At 38.2% G+C, this 23828-nt stretch overlaps 1 protein-coding gene across 1 annotated transcript; it reads right to left on the bottom strand.

The window, feature by feature from the left end:
* Window positions 1-9206: 9206 nt before the first annotated feature.
* On the bottom strand, window positions 9207-9893 carry LOC141686451 (uncharacterized). Its single transcript, XM_074491486.1, has one exon. The coding sequence runs from the start codon at window positions 9891-9893 to the stop codon at window positions 9207-9209; it is 687 nt and encodes a 228-aa protein (XP_074347587.1).
* Between the last annotated feature and the right edge of the window lie 13935 nt (window positions 9894-23828).

Genomic DNA, 23828 nt, shown 5'->3' with positions numbered 1-23828 from the left:
ATTCTTTTTCCTTGAACGTAATATCAGCGGACTCTCCCTTAAAGACCTTCGGGGGTCTATCTTCCAAGCTGTGAATGTTGGTGAGTGGTGGATGTCGCGCTTCTCTCGCGTTTCTCTCCAGTGCTCGATTACTATCACCAACAAAAGGGTGTCCTCCAAAAATTGCCCTGATGCTGCCAGCCCTCTGAAACTTGACTTCTGCTATTTTTTCAACATCTTCCGCCCGTGGGGGCTGTCTTTCATCCTTACCCTTGTCATCAAGTTCCCTGCATCACTTCACCTTGTCAATCAATTCTCCTAGGTATCCAGCCTTGATCAATTCCTCAATCTCATCCCGCAGGTGATGACACTCATGGGTGTCATGGCCAGTAGACTCATGGTATTCACAATACTTCTTTTTGTCTCTGCTCTGCCATGAATTTAGACGGTCGGGCTTCTTGAAGATTCCTCTATCCTTATTTACCTCAAAGATATGATCAATAGACGCCGCCAGTGGTGTATAATTGCTGACCCTTCTCTCGTAGTTCGACGGTGGGCTCCATTCTCTCCGCGAGCTCACAGTGTTCACCCTGTTAGGGCTTCTGGCATTTCGCCGATAATCTGGGCTCAAGGATCTGTCCCTTCTCTTGGATCGCCCCTTGGAGTTATGGGTATTGTCATTCTTTTTTGTTTCTGCAAGCGACTGCTCGATTGCTTTGAACGACTCCGCCTGCGCAAGCACATCAGCCAGTGACACTGGGTCCTTCCCTTACAGGTGCTTCCAGAAATCCGTCCCCACACGCAACCCAGCTATAAGCAGTATTTTCAGTGTCTCATCAGTTGCACCCCTCACCAAAGTGGATTATGCATTAAACCTCTTGAAATACGAAGTCAAACTTTCCCTTCCTTTTGTTTCACATTAGCCAGCGTGGTAACAGGTGGCGTGTACTTCACTGTGGCTTAGAATTGTGTCAAAAACAAAGTTTTCATCTGCTCCCAGGATGTGATCACACCTGGACCAAGTTTTTGGAACAACTGCTGAGCGCCTTCTCTAAAAGTGGCTGCCAGGAGACGGCATCGAGCCAAATCAGGTACTTGATATTCGTCCATTTCAATGTTAAAACGCCCCAGGAATTCCACAGGATCAGAGTTCCCATGAAAACGCAAGTCATTGGTTGTGTTCTTGTATCCTACGGGCAATTGTGCCTCCCACATGACAGAAGCAAAAGGAGAGGAAGCTTGCGCAGTCGCCGTTACTCTTCCTCCCTCAAGATGGTTGAGCAACCTCTTGAGGTCGTTCACATTAAACGTCCCTACCCCAGGAATGGTTTGAACATTAGGCTGTTGGGGTTGCTCTGCGACTTGCTGAAATTCCCTTTGATTACCCCCCGGGTGTGGCGGAGGATCTCGCCGCCCCTCGCCCTGAGGCTGCGGCTGTGGCATGTTACCATTTTGGTTTTGAATATTTTCCCACACGCGAGGTTCATCTTGACCGCGTCGCGGAATTTCATCATTATTCTGCATTCTTACTTGAATTCGCCCGCCGTCCTGGTCATGAGGACGCGCCCCAGACCCATTACCAGTAGCACTGTGGGAAACTACGGGAATAACGGCGGGGGCTTCTTCAGCGGAGTGTGCTCCACCTCTCCTACCATCGTATGGTGCTCTTCCGTATTGATATCCCATTCTTCCTCGTCCATTCCTCTGATATCCCCGGTAGAATTCCCGGGCCTTTCTCGTGGAGGGGCACGCTCGTGATCGCGGTGCCGCGCCCCGTCATCCCTTTGGAATGCGGGGGGCACACGCGTCGTGTCACGGGGCCTCGCTTCTCCGGCGTTTCCTTCTTTTTGCCATTCTACCAGTAACATCCTCAAATCGTCGTCTTCCAACCTTATGTCAAGCCTCATTTTCAAGGCTGAAAGATCCCTTCCTTCCTCGTCTTGATTTTGAGTGTTCTCCGTACGACGACGCTCGTCCATCGTACGCCCAGACCTATATGGGTGTGGCACCACCTGGTTACCCAGGCGAGGCCTTTCTCTGTCATCAGTGTCCTCATTCGCAAGCTCCACAATAGGCTCTACATCATCAGAGTATTCCAAGTGCCGTGGAGTGATTCGCGGGTTTTCCCCGCTCCCCTTGGTACCTCCTTCAACTACAAGGGCTTTTCCCAAGGCATGACCGTGACGGGGGAAACGACGACCTCTCCTCGTCCTTCGACGCTCCACCGTGTTCAGTCTTGAGTTAAAACTGTTAAGAGTATCCCCCATGCGATACAATTGCTCCAAGATATCAGCGTTGCTGATGAGAACTGGAGGTGGCCCCCCCCCACATCCGGAGCTCTTGGTGGATCTGCCATGTTTCTGGGAACGTAAGGTTCATGGCGAGTATAGCGCCCCCCGCCTTCTCCTTCAGACCTGCTGTCACTTCCATCATAAGGACTTCCATCACGATTGTAAGACATCTTTTCCTCCTAAGATTGCGACCTTAATTAGCACCCCCTCCTTTTAGCGCCAATTTGTTGACGGAGGAATCTGGTAACAACAAAGATTGAGGTTTCTCGCCGGAACTAAGATCTGTGATGGTGGTTCTTTGCCGGAAACTTAAGCGGTGTGTGGTTGATTGTGATTGTTTTAGGCTGAGATTGATCAGAGTAAGTGGTGGCTCTCTTATCAGCTCTCAACTTCTTACCCGCTCAATGTGTCTACGTACCCTTTATATAGGGATCAAGCCTGACGTAGTTCTCGTAGAACAAGAAGTCTAACGGGTGCAGACTTCTTATTCCTAAGTCCAGTAGAAGCCCATCCAAAATCCGTCTTCCGCTAGCTTTAGGAATGTCCGACTATGAGGCCCAACCGCGAAGGCCCAAGGCTCGTCCATAATCGCAGGACTTCACGGATAGTGCATCTCCCTGCGCAAGGATAACACTCTGCTACAGGTATCTCCCTTGATATACGGACGCAGGTATAGCCACGATTCACCCCAAGTGCCAGACGCGTCCCTGTCCCCCGAATGAGGATAACCCACCAGATAGCAGGACAGGTGATCCCAAGCTCTTGGTTGCAAAGTGCAGGATAACTCCAAAGTTCTCCAACGAGGACACCCGTTGAATACAAGAACAGAGCTCCCAAAGCACACACAAAGTTAACCCCGCATCCCCAACAAGGACACCCGTTGAATACAGGAGGAGGCTTTCAATCATCAGGCATACCCCTGGAGGCCTTCAAGCTTTGCACGGACATCCCCCTCCTTGACCATCTCAAAGAGGGAATTCTTCAAAGAGTACCTGCAACAAATACATTAGTAAAAATAACCTACATTGCTCCTCTCCAGGAAAGCTTTGTCCTGAAGTCACCATTAAGAACACATAGAACAAACACAGGACGCGTCCTAGAACCCAGGGCGCGTCCTCACCCTCAATAGACTTGCACCGTCTCCATCATACACAATATTTCACACCCTATGACGCGTCATGGTTATAGTAGGCGCGTCCTACAACGTCCATCGCCATAAGATCTCATTTGCCAAGCACTGTTATAAACATTGACGCGTCCATGTATCCTGGGTGCGTCCTTCCTTGACCATGCACTCTTCTTGCCTCGTAACATATCACTTCTCAAGAAGGCGCGTCCTCTGTCGCTGGACGCGTCCTAGTCCTCTACAATGTAACACCGAGTTTGACTGTAGCTAGCCCACATTTGACCCGAATCAATCTAACGCCCAATTTTGGGTATAATAGACTCTGACTACTAAAAGCATATATTGAGTTAAACAAGTAAAAACCAGATGATAAGTAATTACCGCATATATTTGGTTCTTTTCATTTTCTTTCCTAATGCTTTTAAATGAGGAAAAATGAGCTTAGCTAAACAGGCATATGACACATCAGTATTTAAAAAAATAGAATTTATATATTTTTCTATCAATATCTATCTAATACTTTTTGTCTAACTGTATCTCTCATATTTTCTCCGTGTATCTCTCACCCTCCACTAATAGAAAATGTACAGGGTTAGAAATTGTCAAAAATAAAGGTATGAGTGTGTTTAAGTCGGGAAAAAAGTCAATATCTATATATTATTGACTTTTTGTAGAAACTAAAATGAACACTTTTTTTTTGCTAATTATGACTAATTTTGATGCTTGTTTTCGTTTCATTTGCAACTGTCACATCTATTTGTCCATGGATCATAGTTGTTCCACTATGTTAGGTTTATAGATTCGAAACAACATAGCATTTGTAATTTTCACACACAGGGAAAGCATTGCACTTTGCAGGGACCCTGATTTTAACTTTTTCTTGATCACAATTCACAATAGATGAAAGACAACTTAAGTTCAATCTTAGTTGCAATACAAACGACTGTGTACGGGACAATCAATTTTGTATTGACACGGGGCTTTTTGGCCACAACTTATAAGTCACTTATGAAGTCTATAAGTATTTATCGAGAACCATTTGTGTACGTAATTTATAAGTCGGATTTTCAATTTATAAGCTGATAAATTTGATAAATTGAATGTTAGTAATGAAATATTTTTTTTCAACTTATTTTAATTTTTTGCGTTTTTATTAACTTTAATTTTAAAAAATATATTTTTAAATGTTAATGTAATCTAAAATTCATGAAATAATATGATAATATTTAAAAATTATTTATTTTGATTTATTAAATTAAAAAATTTATGACGTATATGTGAAATTATCCAAACACTTATATAACTTATAAGTATTTATTTACCTATCACTTATAAGTTAGCTATTCATTTTAAGTTATAAGTTACTTATTTTTAAATTTTTCAAATGGGCACACCGAACTAAAATTTAGTATGTGTATATTTTTGTGTAATCTTAGCCTCGAGCTCGAACTCCTTTAACCTCGGTTCGTATACGCGAACCAACTATAAATGTTATGTTAACAAAGTGACCGACTCAAGTGGTAGCGTAACCTTCTCAGGTTGATGTGAGAGTTCATGATTAGGAGCAAGAACCAACGCTTGACATTTAAGAGCAAATCCAATACTATATGCAAAATAGCTATAACTATTACAATAATAATATAGCATCAAAAAGTGTATTTTAGTTCTTAAACAAAACCTGCTCTCCAATGCTAGTTGCATAAGTAATTTCAAATTTTCATAAATTTTTTAACTTTTACTTAATTTAATATTGTTTTGATACTTTAAGATGTACAAGATGAAAACAATTGAACAATGAAACTGTATGGTTTTAAGTAGGACCTTTTTCATTTCATTCTTGGATCATTCTTCTACAAGGATAAGTGCTCTCTTATAATAGAGGTAGTTAGAAAGACCCTGGACCATTGTCCTTCTACTGCAAAGCTAAAACAAAAACATTAATTTCCCTCCTAGGACAAAACAAATAAACAGCTACTAAGACAGCTAATTAATTTAGAATCTTCCTTGGATCATGTGCTTCTGAATAGACTGGATAGTTGGGCCTTGAATATTAGGACTTGGGTTTAAATACTCCCCCTTAAGCTAGGTGTGTTGGATGATGAACATTAAGATTGTTAAGAAGACACTGATGTCGTTCTGTAGTTATGATCTTAGTAAAGACATCAGCTAGTTGATTAGTAGTGGAGACATAAGTTGGAGTAATCTGACCTTCAGCAGCCTTCTCTCTGATAAAATGGCAATCTATCTCCACATGTTTAGTTTTTTCATGATGAACCGGATTAGCAGCAATTGCCAATGCTGCTTTGTTATCACAAAAAATGGTAGTTGCTCCAAGATGAGTAAGGCCCAGATCCTTGAGAAGTTGCTTGATCCACAGGACTTCACATGTAACCATTGCTAAAGACCTATATTCTGCTTCAGATGTGGATCTATCCACAACTGATTGTTTTTTAGACTTCCAAGCTATAGGGGACTTTCCAAGTAAGAGGCAGAAACCAGAAGTTGATCTTCTAGAGTTAGGACACCCAACCCAATCACTATCACAATAAGCTTGGAGTTCTGCTGCAGAATCAGAAGCAAGGAGGATACCTTGATCTATTGAACCATACAAATACCTAAGGACCCTCTTTACAACTTGAAAATGAACAGATGTAGGTTTGTGCATAAATTGGCTCAGTACATGCACAGTATATGCAATGTCCGACCTAGTGATTGTAAGGTAAATTAGTTTACCAACAAGTTTCTAGTACACATCAGGATCAGGCAAGAGATCTCCAGCAGTAGAAAGAAGCTTCACATGAGCATCCATTGGTAACCTTAAAGGCTTGCATTTTGTCATTTTGAACTCCTCAAGAATATTCTGCAGATATTTCTTCTGTGATAGAAAAATGCCTTTAGCACTTCTATCAACTTCAATTCCGAGAAAATATCTCAAGTCTCCAAGATCCTTCATTTTGAACTGAGAGCTCAAAAATTTATTTGCTTCCTCAATTTGAGGCATGTTGTTACCTGTCACAATCAGGTCATCTACATATGCCACAATTGCAGTGAAGTTTCCATCCATCTCTCTGTTTTGTGAAGAGAGTGTAGTCTGCTTTAGATGGAGTAAAACCATTCTCCTTTAAAGCTGAACTCATCTTATCAAACCACAGTCTTGGTGACTGTCTAAGACCATAAATAGTCTTAAGTAATCTGCAAACTTTAGTTTGAAGCACAGAGTATTTTGCATATTTCTCTGGTGATATAACATCAAATCTAAAACCAGCACTTTCATAACATGGAGCAAACTTCATGTATACCACCTCCTGCAAATTTCCATGTAAAAACGCATTCTTCACATACATCTGATGTGTGTACCAACCCTTCAAAGATGCTACTGCAAGTAAAGATCTGACTGTAGATAGCTTTGCTACAGGGGCAAAGGTTTGGTCGTAATCAATACCATACTTTTGTTTATTTCCCAACACCACAAGTCTAGACTTGTATCTGGCACTTTGTCTCTGAGGATCAAACTTGGTTGTGTACACCCACTTGCACCCTATAGCAGTCTTTCCAGCAGGTAAAACAGTAATTTCCCATGTTTGATTACTCTCCAAAGCATCCAGTTCTTCATTCATGGCTTGGAGCCAATGACTATGACTTGCTGCTTCTTTGAAGCATTTAGGATCAGGTGTTTTACCTAATGTATTCATAAAGCATGAGAATTGAGAGCTGACCTGAGTTTCAGTTACCTTCCTCACATAATTTGCACTGATATGGTAATCATTATGCCAAGCAGGAGGTCTATGCTCTCTGGTTGATCTTCGAATGATTGATTGTTCTGATTGAGGAAGATCATATTCTGATTCTGTTGCATCTTGACTTTCATTTGGAAAATTCTCATACTCATAATCATCACAAGTAATCTGTGTCTCCTTGGTTGCTTCTTGTTGTGCTTCTGAGCCCTTTACCATAGTTGACTGAAATACATGATAAAGGTATATAGATTCATAAAATCTTACATCTCTGGAAACAAATGTAATTCCAGTAAGAAGATTATGCAACCTATATCCTTTTTGTGATGAAGAATAGCCTATAAACACACATGGGACTCCTCTTTCTTGAAACTTATCTTTCTTTCTGCTGGGATTGGAAGCAAATGCCAGACATCCTATAGTTCTTAAATGTCCATAACCTGCCTTCTTTCCATAAAGCACTTCATATGGAGTTGTACCTCTTAAAATAACACTTGGTAGTCTATTAGTAATATGTGTAGCAGCAAGCACACAATCTCCCCATAACTTGAGTGGCAAAGCACCTTGAAACCTCAGAGCTCTGGCCATCTCCAGAATATTTATATGTTTCCTTTCAGCCCTTCCATTCTATTGTGGCCTATCTGGACATGAAGTTTGATGGAGTATTCCTAATCTTTCAAAGAAGAGTTTACATTTGTAATCATCAAATTCCAGGGCATTATCAGACCTTATGATCTTTACCCTTTGATCAAATTGAGTCCTTACCATTTTCACAAAGCTATAGATTGCACTGTAAGCATCAGACTTGTGCTTGAGTAAGTGTACCCAAGTCACTCTAGAGCAATCATCTACAAAGGTAAGAAAGTAACTATATTTACCTCTATAATGAACTCTATATGGTCCCCATGTGTCAATGTGCACTAGTTCAAACACATTTCCTGCTCTTGATTGACTCTTAGTGAATGGAAGTTTAGTAAATTTTGCTAGAGGACATGCTAGACATATATCTCGATTACCATCCTTAAGCTCAATTTGATCAATCATCATCATTCTCTTTAAAGGTGTATGACCTAGTCTCTGGTGCCACAACATCTCTTTACTCAACCTAGGAACATCCTTAACTATGGTAGGGAGATTTATAGCAGTAATAGTGTTGGCAGACATAGCAGCTTTACCATTACTAATATATTCAGTTTTACGGCTGTGATCCATAGTTTGAGCTTTAATATTCCTTAAGGTCTGTTGAAGTGGCTCATTAATTAAATAATAGAGACCATTCTCTCTTTTCCCAATTCCTTTAACTTGACTTGTCAGACTATCTTGAATAATGCAGTAATTATCATGGAATACTATAGTGCACTTCTCATCATGACATAACTAATTAACAGACAGTAAATTGTGTTTAAAAGCAGGAATATAAAGCACATTCTGTAATTTTAGCTTATTAAGCAAACTCACATTTCCTCTGTGTGTAATTTGAGATTTTTCACCTGTAGGTAAGTTAATTCGAGCTAGTTTTTCACAGGTCACAGCATTTTCTAAAACATCAATCATACCAGACATGTTATCAGACGCACCAGAATCTATAATCCATTCAGCATTTTTAGTGGAATCGGCAAAATAGCATGAGACTATACCTGCATAGCTGCCCTCAATTTCATCATCTGTATCTCCTCCCCCTCTTGAAGAAGCTGGTAGCATCCGCAACAGCTGCTCAAGTTGCTGTGAGGTGATTGTAGCAGTACTACTAGCTATAGATCTAGTATCTTGAGTTGGCTCGTGCACATTAGCAGCAATTCGGGCTCCAGAATTAGATCTTCCCTTGTTCCATTTTTGCTGAGTACCCATGTCATTGCCTCAACCCTTGCTTCTGTGTGGTTGTTATGTTTGAGGTTTAGCTTTAGCATGCCAGCTGGGATAACCCACAACTGTCCAACATTTATCAGTGTTGTGACCAGGCTTCCCACAAGCACCACATTGTGTTGTACCTTGAAGATTAGCAGAGATACCCATAGTCCCTTTACTGTACATCACAAGGCCTTCACTTTCGTCTTTGGAATGACTGAGAATCTCCCATTATGCTTCTTCTTGTTCGATATAACTACATGCTGTTTTCGAGGGAAGAGCAGCCATCATAAGCATTTGGCTTCTCTGAGCAGCATATGTGTCATCCAATCCATTCAAGAATTGGAACAACTTTTGCTCTTCTCTTTGTTGAGCAAGAACATTAATCATAGTTGTAATTTCTGCAGTTGTTGCATTAATAGTAGGAAGAATGACCAATGATTCCAGCTCCTCCCAAAGTGACCTCATATGAGTGTAGTATTCACTAACTGGCTTTCCTTGTTGTTTGGTTTCATACAACTCCTTATTTATCTTGTATTTCCGAGATCCATTGGTGAGAGCAAAACGTTGCTCAAGATGCTTCCATATACGATGAGCACTGCTCACAAACATAATAGATTTCTTGATAGAATCAGAAACCGACCCTAGAATCCAAGAGATGATCATGTTGTTGCACGTATCCCAGGCGTCCTTCTTGACTTCATCGGTTGTATCTCTAAGCAATGTACCTTCAACAAATCCCAGCTTACGCTTTGAAGATAGGGCGATTTCCATAGACCTTTTCCAAGATCTATAATTAGACGAGCCTTGAAGCTTATCAATGGTCATGAAATTGTTACCATCAGAAGGGTGAAGATACAAAGGGCTCGAGACATCAATAGATGTTCTAGTAGGAACAATATCATCAGTAGTTGCCATTTCGACAATAAAAGATATAGATAAAGTGAAGAATAAGCACACCAATTATATGATGTAATTTATAGCTCTTATACCATGAAAACAATTGAACAATGAAATTGTATGGTTTTAAGTAGGAGCTTTTTCATTTCATACTTGGATCATTCTTCTACAAGGATAAGTGCTCTCTTATAATAGAGGTAGTTACAAAGACCATGGACCACTGTCCTTCTACTGCAAAGCTAAAACAAAAACATAAATTTCCCTCCTAGGATAAAACAAATAAACAACTACTAAGACAACTAATTAATCTAGAATCTTCCTTGGATCATGTGCTTCTGAATAGACTGGATAGTTGGGCCTTGAATATTAGGATTTGGGCTTCAATACAAGACAATAATTATTTAACTTTTTCCCTCCATTTGTATATGTAGTAATAGATGATACGGCAAAGATGCATATATGCATTCTCAGTTTCAAATATGGAACCAAGAATGCATATTTGCATCTAAGTATGACACCTCTTGAAGTTAGGTTTTTTTGTATTTGGTGCTATAATATAGCAATAGCACCAAAAATATTATTACATTGGACTTGCTCTAACAGCTCCATAATCAAGCCTTCACGGAATTGCAGAGCACAAAATTGCATTTTTTCAGTTCCACATTGTGACTGTTAAATAACATCTAGCCCCTTGCAAAATGAAAGAAATTCCCCACTGTTATCGCAGATAGTCAATATCAATTCCAAACTAAAGAGGCTTATCATCACTGGATAACAGATCCTTAACTTCATAAAACCTCCTTATTTTCACCAACAACCTGTAATTTCCCTTGGTGACAATATTGATCAAAAAAGTTTCCCTTCCAAAAATTCCACCACATTATCCTGCCTAGTTGGGAGATCATAGTTAATCACAAGTTGCATTTTCGGGACATCTATACCACGGGTCAGGAGATCATGGACACTGGTAACACGCACACTGACGAGAATTCTTGCATAACTATTGTTGGACAAACTTAGTATTTTAGACTAAGTTGTGAATCATTTTGAGACTCTATATGAGTGAGACACATTATGTGTTAGTGGTGTGTATTTATTGAAACGTATTATCCTCTTCGAGGGGATTCCAACGCATATTTTCACGCTCAATATGAGTAAAAGGTGAATGAGAACTGATGTTCCAAAGTTTTACCCTTTAATATGAAAAATTGTTTTGTACCACATCGAGAGTAGCACAAACCTATTCCTTAGTTTTTCTTATAAATACCATGTACCACATCGAAAAGAAAAACAAGTCCTTTCACGCCTCTCTTTATAAATAGAGTCTTAGGGCATCAGTTTTATGAAGTCGAGGAAATAAGAGTCATCTCTTTCATTCTCGTTCTCTTTAGTCTTAAATTTGTTCAATATTCCGGTGATAGTTCTCGGGCTCAGTTCAAGTTCGCTGAGAGTATATTCGATCTATCGATTATACTAGTATCTCGTTTTATCCTGGGAAGCAGGTCGCTAAACACGGATGGTGCGGGGCGGAACTGCTTTAAGGAGACAGTTTTCTGGACTCGAGATTAAATCCAATCTCTGTTTGTTTTCTCAAACCCTTCTCCTAATTTAATTGTTAATTCTCATATGCTTATGTGATTTAAGAATTAGCAATGTTCTTGTGAAGTAGTTATATATTCAATATATATATAATAATGTTTTTATCGTACAAGATTGATAACAATCTTAAAGCAATTTTCTTCAATTTTCATACTTTCTTGTGAGTAGACGCAAAAGTCAATTTGCTTGTTTAAATTGGATTTATTTATGGGTATATGAGTGGCCATTATTTGCCTCATTAATTAAATTAAATTTAGTGCGTTAATTTCTTTGATCACTTGTTGCCATGTGCTTGAAATTAATATAAATTTAATTTTAAGTGGTGCTTTGTTTAAGCATAACAGGTACGAGGTAAAAGTAATCACAAAGTTGTTGGATAATTGGTTTCTTATAAGGCTATTGATGCTTTAATGGTTATTGATTTATGATCAACTTATATTCAAGTGGACATATTTGGTGACATCTCTCTCGGGTTAATCATTATAAATTGGTAGATTAAACCCAAATTTATAATTCGTCCATGTTTTCGCTATTAATGGATAGGTTATTATGTTTTGTTAACATGGTGATTGATAATATATATGAGCTAGAGTTTCTTAATTCTGAATTGATTTTGGAATTATTAGTATATTGATACAAGAATCGTATATGCTATAGTTTACATGCGTATTTGCAAGTTCATAACATGATATTGCTATGCAATTAAATGATATGGCTACATAAATGTGACCCTTCATGATGGAACTTGATTATTTGGTGATTAATATTGTAATCATTGTTGAGTGATGATAAGGCATCAATTATTATTGTTTAATCTTTAATAATGGAGTTATATCACAAACTTGTAATACTGGATAGAATGCAGTAACATGTTTGTTGTTAAATAATGTGACGAGTTGTGCAGCTGAAGTGAACCAGATTTACAATTGCTCAGGATTCTCCACATTAAAAAACCTAATGGGCCTGGAGTACAGGTTATGGGTCGGCACATAAATTATATTTTTCTGGTTGGATTTTTCCTTCAGTTAAATAGTAATTTCACGTGTTGGTGTCGGTCTGCTGCGGCAGTGACACATGAGCCTATTATAGTGATCCATATGATACTTAATACGACGAATATTGATATCAGTATTTATGCTGAACTTCAGAGAGAATCCGAAAAGTTGTTAACCCTAACACATCAGTTGATCAAGGATCACTGAAAGGCATATGTCATAGCCTACTCGTTTATTCGAGTATTTAACTCAACTCAAATAAGAATGTAATAAGTAAATAGTGGATCTATCATCAGAGAGATCTCACAAAGTAACATCTGTCAAAGGATAAAGGAACATTATTCATCTACAGCCTTGAAGATTCACTGGAAGAAGTTCAATAATTTGATCATGCCTCAGTGATATAAATCAAGATCGTGGATTTAATCAAGTGACAGAGATCTCGCCAGGGTATCATTTATTACAAGGATTCAATCAGAATATCAAAGTCAAGACATGAAGAAACGTCACGGAAGTTAGTCACTCATGAACCAGACAGTACATCGAGTGTCAGCATTGAAGTGGCGGAATTGATTCATAAGTCTCAGTGACTTTCAGAAGATTGTCAGAAGAATGGATGCTGCTCAGGGTTAGTATTAATTCTCTATTAATTAATTAAGTCATATAATTTAATTAAGAAAATAAATTATATCTGCAAGGATTAATTTATTGATTAATTGAATTAAATCGATTAATTAATTTAGAATTAATATTAAGGATTTACAGAATTTTAATTGATTAAAATCTGTTTTAATTCTAAAAAGACAACTGATTGTACTAGTATGACAATCGGTATGACAATTGATAGTCATACCGAAAGTCATGCTAATTCAGTAGATTGTCTTGATAGAATTATTATTTAGATTAAAATCACTTATTAATTCAGTAAGACAATTTCATTTGTACTACTATGACAATCGGTATGACAATCAATAGTCATACCGAAAGTCTTGCTAGATCATTTTTAATTGTCTTGCTAGTTGTAAACATTGTCCTACCGAAAGTCTCACTAGCTTAAATGATTGTCATTCCAATTCATTTTTCGGCAGTGTTGTTTAAAAGGAAGCAGAAGACAAGTTCATTCATCATCAATCAAACAGAACACAATATACAAGAACAAAAAGAAAAAGCAGAAGACAAATATTACATCTCATCTGCAACTTCAAGATTAATTTCTAGATTGTAAAGTTAAAGCCAATCAACTAGAAATACTTATCTTGTTCTTGTGTATCTATCTAGCGGATTAAAATCCCTAGAACTTAATCTCAAATCGCATTTAGCATTTGATCTTTTAATTACAAAAATAGAAAAAGTTCATGTCGAATTTATTCTAGATTTGTAATAATTGATTTGAGATTTATTCCTTGTAACCGATACCGTAGTTGTAACACCCTTCAAGTTTAATAAAAGTTTTATTTAACTTGAATTTTGTTTCACAATTTTATTCCGCATTTTATTCGATTAAACGGTATTGTTTGCATTCAACCCCCCTTCTACAAACAAATTGGGACCTAACAATTGGTATCAGAGCCTTCTGATTAACGTACAAATCTTGATCCTAGACTTTTGTGTTTCTTTCACTTCTTGAATTTTTTATTCACCAAAAAAAAATTCATAATGACTACACAAAAAGTTGGAACCGTTAAAATTCCACTTTTCGATAAAGAAAATTATGTTATGTGGAAGAAGAAGATGTTACTGTTTTTACAGGTTGCAAATCCCAAATATTTGCAAGTGTTGAAGAAGGGTCCAAAAATTCCTATGGTTATTGAACCAGAGGTAATAGAAAATGATGTTGTGATCACCAAAGCGAGAACTTATGTGAAGGACCCTGAGGACTTCTCTCCTGCTGAAATAGAAGAAGCTTCCCTGGATGCTAGCCTTCAATTAATCTTAGTAGATTCCCTTGATCCCCTGATGAATAGACATGTGATGAATTGTAAAGATTCCAAACATATCTGGGAAACTATTGAGATTATTAATGAAGGCACATAGGAAGTTAGGGAGAACAAACTAGAAATCCTAACCTCTGAGTATGAATACTTTAAATCCAATCCAGGGGAAGGAATCACTGAAGTGTTTGAGAGGTACAATGCATTGATCAACAACCTGAACATTAATGGTAAATACTATTCCATCAGGGAGGTCAATAAAAAGTTCCTTTTAACACTGCCAACTCATCTCGAACATAGAATCACTGCCATAAGAGAAGCAAGAGATCTGAGTGAGATTTCTCTGGAAAGGCTCTATGGTGTGTTAAAGACTTATGAGTTGGAGCAGATTCAGCAGAAGGAAGTTTACGGGAAAGGAAGAGTGGTCAGCACATCTACTGCTCTAGTAGCTGATGAACAACAACAACAACCACAATATCAACAACAATCTCAACAGTCAGAAAGAATGGTACAGTCTTCCAAGGTTGAAGATAATGTGATAGTAGCAGAATTTGATTCTCCTACTATAAATCAATCAGGAGATGATTATTATTTCTTGGAAGAACTGGAGCAATTGGAGGATGAGTCAATGGCCCTGATCGTCAAGAGATTCTCAAATGTCAGATTCAAAAGGAATCCCAAGTTCAAGTACAAGTCCAACTACAACAGATTCCAGAAAGGTGGATCTTCATCCTCTAACACCAGCAGTGGTGGGTATAAAACAGGGATGGTTGATCGAAGCACCATTCGATGCTTCAACTGTAATGAGTTGGGACACTTTGCCACAGAATGCAGGAAGCCAAAACAAGCAAGGAAGAACTCTTACGATTCTAATCAGAAGAGTAAATCTGAAAGGGCTTACCTGGCAAAGGGAAGAAGCTGGGATGATACTGACAGTGAAGATGAAGAAGTTGGGAATCTTGCTCTCATGGCTAGTGATGCAAGCACCTCATCGTCAAGAAAAGAGGTAAAATTTACTGATGCTGAATTAGTTTATCACCTAGGAGGTTCCTTAGATTGTGCTCGTCGTGATAATGAATTGTTAAATCAACAAATCAAAGACCTTGAGAAAGAGGTCAATGAATTAAGACTTGTGCACATTAATCAAGATAAACTAAAAGAACAAGTATCTTTTCTAGAGAATAGAGTTGACTGTTACAGACAACTCGAAACTATTCTCAAAGACAAGATCACCGGTCTTGAGGCTAAGGTTAAAGCTTACTTTAATTCTTGTTCGAAGTCCAAAGAGTTTTACAATAAGCAAGCTGTTAATCAAACATCTGGTATAGGTTATGATTACAATGCTGCTATTGGAAAATTAGGCATAAACTCCCCTCCTCATGTATGTGCTAAAGGCAGGGAAGTACCACATGTGCTTAAGGGTGTTAATGAACCCCTCTATAAAGAATCAATTGCTGAACCATTTGATGAGACCTCTTTTATTATTCAAGAAGAAATCCGTGCTGAAGATAATGCTCATGAGAAAGCTGTCTCCAAGTCAAGTGTGTCAAAAGTTTCAGTCAAGGTTGTAAAAGCAACTGAGACTAACTCAGACACTCATGAGTTGGATAACACAGATGCCATGTCTACCATGCATAAGTTGCCTATTGTTAATCCTTCTCATAAAGCATGTGGTGTTCCTGATTGTATGTCTTGTGCTTTCAATCTAATGTATGCTTATTTTAATGGTAAGCATGTTTCTAATGATAAGACTACTCCTCGTCAGCATATGAATAATAGAAAGCATGATAGGTCTAAGACTGCTAGTCCTCCTAAAGCTAGAAAGGAGACATTTGTACCTAAGCCTAAACAGAAATTTGTAAAGGCTGTTTCAAAGGTCAAATGTTCAGTCACTGAGAACGTTGAGAATATTAAAATTAAGAATGTTGTTTTGCCTGATAAAGGCCAATTTTACAAGTATGCCGGACCCAGCCAAGCTTGGGTTCCGAAGAAGGTCTAATCCATTTGTATTGCAGGGCATTAAACAGGTACAACCGGTAGTGTGGATTCTTGATAGTGGATCGTCGAGACATATGACCGGAGATAGAGCCCTGCTATCAAATGTGGTTGAGAAAGCTGGCCCAGTGGTTACCTTTGGAGATAACAGCAAAGGTTTAACGGAGGGATATGGCTGTTTACAAGCTGGAAATGTTATCATTGAAAATGTATATGTTGTGCAAGGACTTGAACACAATCTGCTTAGCATTAGTCAGTTCTGTGACAACGGCTACAATGTTTTATTCGACAAGCTGAAGTGTCAGATTCTGCACAAGAAAAGTGAAAAACCCTCCTTAATGGGAATCCGGAAAGGAAATCTGTTCGTAGCTGACATGAACTCTGGAAGCAATATTGAAGTCAATTGTTTCTATGCAAAGGCATCGTCAGATGAGAGTTGGTTATATCACAAGAGACTTTCCCATCTCAATTTCAAAACAATGAATTCTCTTGTCAAAAGAGAATTGGTAAGAGGTCTGCCTCAGCTGGAATTCTCTCCAGAAGGACTATGTGAGGCTTGCCAGAAAGGAAAGTCAAAGAAAGCAAGTCACAAAGGCACTGACACATCTTCCATAACTGGTGTTCTGCAATTATTGCACATGGATTTATTTGGTCCAGTTAATATCCTTTCTATGTCAAAGAAGTGTTACTGTCTTGTGATAGTTGATGACTATTCCAAGTATACGTGGGTTTTATTTCTTCACTCTAAGGATGAAACACCACAAGTTGTGATTGATCATATCAAGATGATTGAGTTAGATTCTAACGTCCCTGTTAGAGCATTAAGGTCAGATAATGGAACAGAATTTAAGAATGCACTTCTCAATGGATTCTGTACAGACAAAGGGATTACCAGACAATTTTCAGCCCCTAGAACCCTTCAGCAAAATGGAGTGGTAGAAAGGAAGAATCGTACATTGATTGAGGCTGCAAGAACGATGTTAAGTGAATCAGGTCTTCCAATGTACTTCTGGGCTGAAGCTGTCAATACTGCATGTTATACTCAGAATCGAACTCTAATCAACAAAGACTTCATGAAAACTCCGTATGAGATTTTGAATGAACAGAAACCTTCTATCAAATATTTTCATGTATTTGGTGCCAAATGCTTCGTGCTCAAGGATGGAGATGATCATCGTGGTAAGTTCGAGGCAAAGGCATATGAAGGTATTTTTATTGGATATGGAAGAAGATCATATAGAGTGTATATCATTGATCAAAACAAAGTAATTGAAAGTGTCAATGTTACATTTGATGACACTAAACTCCCTAGTATCCAAACTGAAGATCCTTCTGAGAAACTGAAGTTTGATGATATGTCAGATTCAGAATCAGAACATGGTCAAGAACCTGAGGTTGTTGCTGGTAAAGAACCTGTTAATCTTGATGATACTCAAGGTAATAGTGATGGAAACTTTGGCAACAATGGAGATACCACTGCTACTGACGGAGAATCTTCAAGTCAACATGGCAACAACTCAGGGGGAGATGCTGAAGGATCATCTAGTAGAACACAACATCACAATGAATTTCAAGGCGAATCATCAAGATCAAATCTTCCAAGACAGACTGTCTGGAATAAAGCTCACCCTTTTGAGTTGATTATTGGTGATCCAGATGTTGGAGTCAGAACTAGACGTGCTACTCAAAATGAGTGTCTGTTCTCAGGATTTCTTTCTGAGATGGAACCTAAGAAGATTGAAGAAGCACTAACTGATCCAGATTGGGTAATTGCTATGCAAGATGAGCTCAATCAGTTTGAAAGTCAACAAGTCTGGAAACTAGTACCTAGACCTACACACAAGAAAGCTGTTGGTACTAGATGGGTATTCAGGAATAAACTAGATGAAGATGGTGTGGTTACGAGAAACAAGGCAAGACTGGTAGCAAAAGGGTATTCTCAAGCTGAAGGCATTGATTATGATGAAACCTATGCTCCAGTGGCTAGACTTGAGGCCATCATGATATTTCTGGCATTCGCAGCATTTTCAAACTTTAAAGTTTATCAAATGGATGTCAAGAGCGCCTTTCTGAATGGAAAGCTGGATGAAGAGGTATATGTAGAGCAACCTCCTGGTTTTGAAGATCCAGATCATTTGGATTTTGTCTTCTTTCTTTTCAAGGCTATCTATGGGCTAAAACAGTCTCCAAGAAAATGGTATGACACTCTCTCTGAATTTCTTATTGAAAATAGCTTTATTAGAGGTGTCATAGACAAAACTCTCTTTTCTAAAAAACATAAGAATGATACTATATTAGTCCAAGTCTATGTGGATGATATAATATTTGGGTCTACTAATGATAATCTCTGTAAGAGATTTGCTAAGTTAATGCACGGCAAGTTTGAAATGAGCATGATGGGAGAGCTAAAGTTCTTTCTTGGATTACAAGTAAATCAAAGGTTAGATGGAATATTTATTTGTCAATCCAAGTATCTCAAGGAACTCCTCAAAAAGTACAATCTAGAGGATTCTGCATCAGCAAGGACTCCATCAACTACAGCTGTCAAGCTTGGACCATGTGAAAACTCCATTAAGGTAGATGTCACAAGCTACAGAGGTATGATTGGCTCGTTACTCTATCTTACTGCAAGTAGACCAGATATTATGTATGCTACATGCTTATGTGCAAGGTTCCAAGCGGATCCTAGAGATATTCATCTCGTTGCTGTTAAACGAATCTTAAGATATCTTAAGGGAACACCAAATCTAGGTATTTGGTACCCTAAAGAATCTGGGTTTAACCTTGTCGAATATACAGATTCAGATTATGCAGGAAGTGTTGTTGATAAGAAAAGCACCTCAGGGAGTTGTCAATTCCTAGGCAGCAGACTAGTCTCATGGTACAGCAAGAAACAACAAACAGTTTCCAACTCAACGGCCGAGGCTGAATACATTGCTGCTGGAAGCTGCTGTGCTCAGATCTTGTGGATTAGGAATCAACTACGAGACTATGGCTCTGTATTGAACAAAATTCCTATCTTATGTGACAATACAAGTGCAATAGCCATCACCAACAACCCTGTGCAGCACTCGAGGACAAAGCACATTGACATCAGGTATCATTTTATTAGAGAGCACGTCATGAATGGTACTGTTGAACTATTTTTTGTTCCAACAGAAGAACAAATAGCAGATATTTTCACTAAACCTCTTGATGAATCCACATTTACCAGATTAGTTGGTAAATTGGGTATGTTGAATAGTTTTAGTGATTAATCTAGTTAATATATGAGATCTGTTCTTAAATAAATTCTCAATTGAATTTTCCATACATGAAAAAATTCATTTGCAAAATTTATTTTATCATTTTTTCAATTTCTGGCTTAATTCTCTGTAATATATATTATCTTATCTATTTTTATTTTCCCTTCTTGTTAATTTAAAATATCTCAGAATATTTTATTTCCTCTAAAAATATTTTTCTATGAATTTTATTTGCTAAAATTCAACAGAAATCTATTTTTGGAATAAAAATAATTAATTCTGAAATATTGTGTTTGTTTTTGTAAATATTTTCTGATATTTTTACTAAGTTATATAAGTATTTATAAATTTATATTTGTGTGTGTTTCTGTGTTTATTGCTGGTATGACAATCGGCAAGACAATTGAAATTGTCTTGCTGAAAGTCATTTCAGTGTAAATTATGTTAATTATGTTCTTCAGTATAGTTTTATACTGGCAAGACAATCGGTATGACTATTGGATTGTCTTGCCAGTTATAAACCATATATATAATTATTTTCATTTTATTATTATACTGGTATGACAATCGGTATGACTATCAGATTGTCATACCAGTTATAATTTTAATATTTATTCTGTTATTTCTTTTCCGTCTTTTTGCCTGGTATGACAATCGGTATGACAATCCCGGATTGTCATACCAGCTGTAATATAAAGGCGTGTGTTTGTGTGTTTTTTAAAACCATTTTCAGCAGTTCATCTTTTCTTTCAAAAAATTCGAACAGTTTTTCTTCTTAATTTTCTCTCTTCTCTCTCTTCGAACTAAAACCAACGATCTGCTCTTTCCTTGCTCGAGTTTTTATACAGCAAACTGATTCATCACTTTGTGATATATACATACAAGTATATACATACAAAGGTGCTGTTCAATTTTTGTTAAAATCAATATTTTATTTCGATTTGTGTTTGTTGATTTTGAACTTTTTATTTTTAATTTCAATTTCTGAGTTGTGTCTTTTGGCTTTTCAACTGCTTTTGTGAGTTAAGAATTCTAACGAGATACATTTCTGTCTAAATTTTTCGATTATAATTAATTTAATTCGAATTATTAAATTAGTTTAATTAATTCGAATTTTCTTAATATTACTCTTAAAATTCTGAAAAGCGTGTGTCTTATTATTATTTTACAATGGCTCTCAATTTCCAACTTGTCGCGCATAATCAGGTTGGTTATTTTAATCCGGAAAAATGTGATGTTGAAAAATTTAAGCCTTGGATTAGATTTTTAAATGACCATTCGATTGTTAGCTCTGCTATTAAATCAAATGTGATTTTAAATATCGATCTTCTTAGACTGATTTGCACAACCTCTACTGTGGCCGATGATTCAAAATCTTTTTCATTCACCGTGGCAAACACACAGTATGTCGTTGATGAAACAGTCGTCAATCGTGCGCTAAATTTTCCACTTGACAATTTCTGTAATTTACCCTCTGAAAATGATATCACAAATTTTTTCCATGCTATTCACTATCAGGGGGTGATTAATTTAACCAAACTGTCCAAGTCCAATTTGGTTTCTGAATGGGATATTTTCTTTGATACACTTTCCAAAGTGTTTGCCAATTGCACAAAATCCAATTTTCATAACATCACTTCCACTCTGCAATATATTGGTCTTGCAGTTGTTTTCAATCAAAGGATCAATTTTGGCAAACTACTTTTTCCCATTCTCTTGAGACGTCTAACTTCCGCTTTACGTGATCATTCTACAAATCGTAGGGTATCATGTTACTATTCTCGTTTTCTCATGCTGATAGCAGATCATCTTCTCACTCCCGAACACAAAGCCCTCTTTGCTAACTCTGCAGTAACCGAACCCCCTCCAGTTAGCAAAAAGATTTACACCCGCCAAGACACAACCTTCAAATTCATGCAAGTTCCAGTACTTGTATCTGCGTTCATGGCCACTTATATTCCTTTACCTATTTTCATTCTTCCTGGTCATGAACAGCAACCTCAACCTCCAGTGGTTCAAGCCACCCAGGCTCCTCCAACATCAGATGCTATTCCATTACAGGTAGTAATTTCTCACTCTCTTCCTACTTCTGTGGAAAGACCCCCAGTGGTTGATAGGGCTGACCATGAAGTTGTAGAACCACAGCTTCAATCCCAGGTCATAGAGCCAAATACAGCGTCACATTCTATCTCAACCTTTCCCCCACTGTCTAAAATGTTACCCAGAAGATTACTAGGAAGTAGTGCAATGTTAAATATGAGTGAACCCTCAGCTCTGCCTCCACCAAAGAAAAGAAGAACTTATTCTGAGGCATCTGAAAGCCCATCCTTGTCCTCCCAACAGGACATGGACTTTGAAATGGCCAATGAACAGTTACTAGATTCATTCTCTCAACAGGATGAATCTATTGAAATTCGCCATAGGGTCATGGCATCTTGTACTGAGTCAAGCACAATTCCATTACTCACAATGGAACCATACACTTCCCCAGATCATACTCAGGACACACAGCGAGGAGTGCACGTAGAGTCGGTTACAGTGCCTGCCATAGTTACGGCAGAAGAGCAGTCACATGCTTCAGAGGGAAAATCTGACTCTCCGCCATCTTTAATAGAGTCATTTTCTCCCCTCCCAGATTCAACACCTCTGGCTCCCTTATGGGATTCTCCACTCGCAGATTTATCTGGAGAAAGTGGAGGGCAACTCGGTCAATCTATCCCTGAAGCAATTCAGACATCTATTCCAAAAGATTTGATAGCATTGACTGAGGATCGGGACTCGCGAATTCCCATTGCACCACCACTGACCTCTCTTGAAGAGGCTAGGGTGATCTTACTTGCAGGTACAGAAGAACAGCAAAAGGAAGACTCCTCACGAGCAATTATATTGAGAGAAACACATGCACGTGAGGTGAGTGAACCAAACACGAGTGAAATGCAGGTGAGAGCACACACAGACACTGATACTGTGAACCTGTTAGCTCAGATTGCTGCCCTAAAAGAAGAACTTGCAAAAAGCCAAGCTGAAGCTCAGGCATTCAAAGCACAAGTGGTTGAACGGTCTTCTTCTTCCACCTCTGTCAACAATCAGCTTGCAATCATAAGGAATGACATCTCAGATCTAAAGACCACTGTAATACCAAAGCTCAATTCGATTCAGGACACTCCAACTTTATCAGCTGATGACATATCCAACTTCTGCTCTCTGCACACAAGAATGACTTCTCTTGAAGACCTCGTTGAGATGAATCATTCACCGGACTCCTCAAGATTTCTAAAGATAGAGACGGGCATGGAACATCTCAATGAAGGGATGAAGCACTTATATTACATGATCAAGAATTCTCATTACCCTAATGAAGAACAAAGAGCTTATTTTGAAGGACCGTCTGGTGGAGGATCAGGCTCTGGAGGTGATAAAGGTTCCAAAGGAAAGTCAGTAGAGGATCCCTCAACTAAGGGGGAGAAGAAAGGGAGCAGTGCCAAAGGGAAGGAAAAAGATACCTCTGCTGGACATAAAGGAAAAGCTGATGATGCTTACTACAGTGGAGAACAGGATGACTTTGATATCTTTGACGTTCCCACTGAACCAGTCTTGGAAGATAGAGATGGTTTATTTGAGGCTGAAGAGGAAAGTGACTTTGCAGAATGGGAAGAGGAAGCTGCAGTGGATCCCATGTTTGAGAAAGAATTTCAGAAAGAGCAGTCGGAAATGAAAAGAAAAGAAGCTGAACTCGAAAAGGTCTCTCAGATCCTTGACAAGAGGAGAGACATTCAAAGAACAGAAACTCTTCAAAAGCAACGTCTTCATGACATTAATGCTCAAGAAAGGAGAAGAGATGTCAGATTGAAGATTGGTATGAAATGAGATGAAGCTAGGAGAGTTCTTGATATGCCTCAGCTGAGCACTAACAATGATAGGCAGTTCTTACATCTTCTTGACAAGCTGGAAATCTCAAATCCTAACAATGACATGTACATGAATGCTATCAAGACTGAAGTCTCAAGGATCACAGCTGCTTTTGATAGATCCCTAAATGAGATGAGCATTTTTGTATATTGTCAGAGTGAAGGATCTTTCAAAGTGTCACTTCATCTGTTTGAGAATCGTTCGTTGTCAGAGAATTGGGTTCTTTTAAACAAAGTCAAAAGAAGCTCAGAGTTGAATGAAGTTCTTCGAGAAAGGCTT

The sequence above is a fragment of the Apium graveolens genome, chromosome 9 (assembly GCF_009905375.1).
Source record: "Apium graveolens cultivar Ventura chromosome 9, ASM990537v1, whole genome shotgun sequence".
In the NCBI taxonomy this organism is placed as follows: domain Eukaryota; kingdom Viridiplantae; phylum Streptophyta; class Magnoliopsida; order Apiales; family Apiaceae; genus Apium; species Apium graveolens.
Note: the sequence above shows the minus strand (reverse complement) of the source record. Positions and strands in the feature narration are given on the sequence as shown.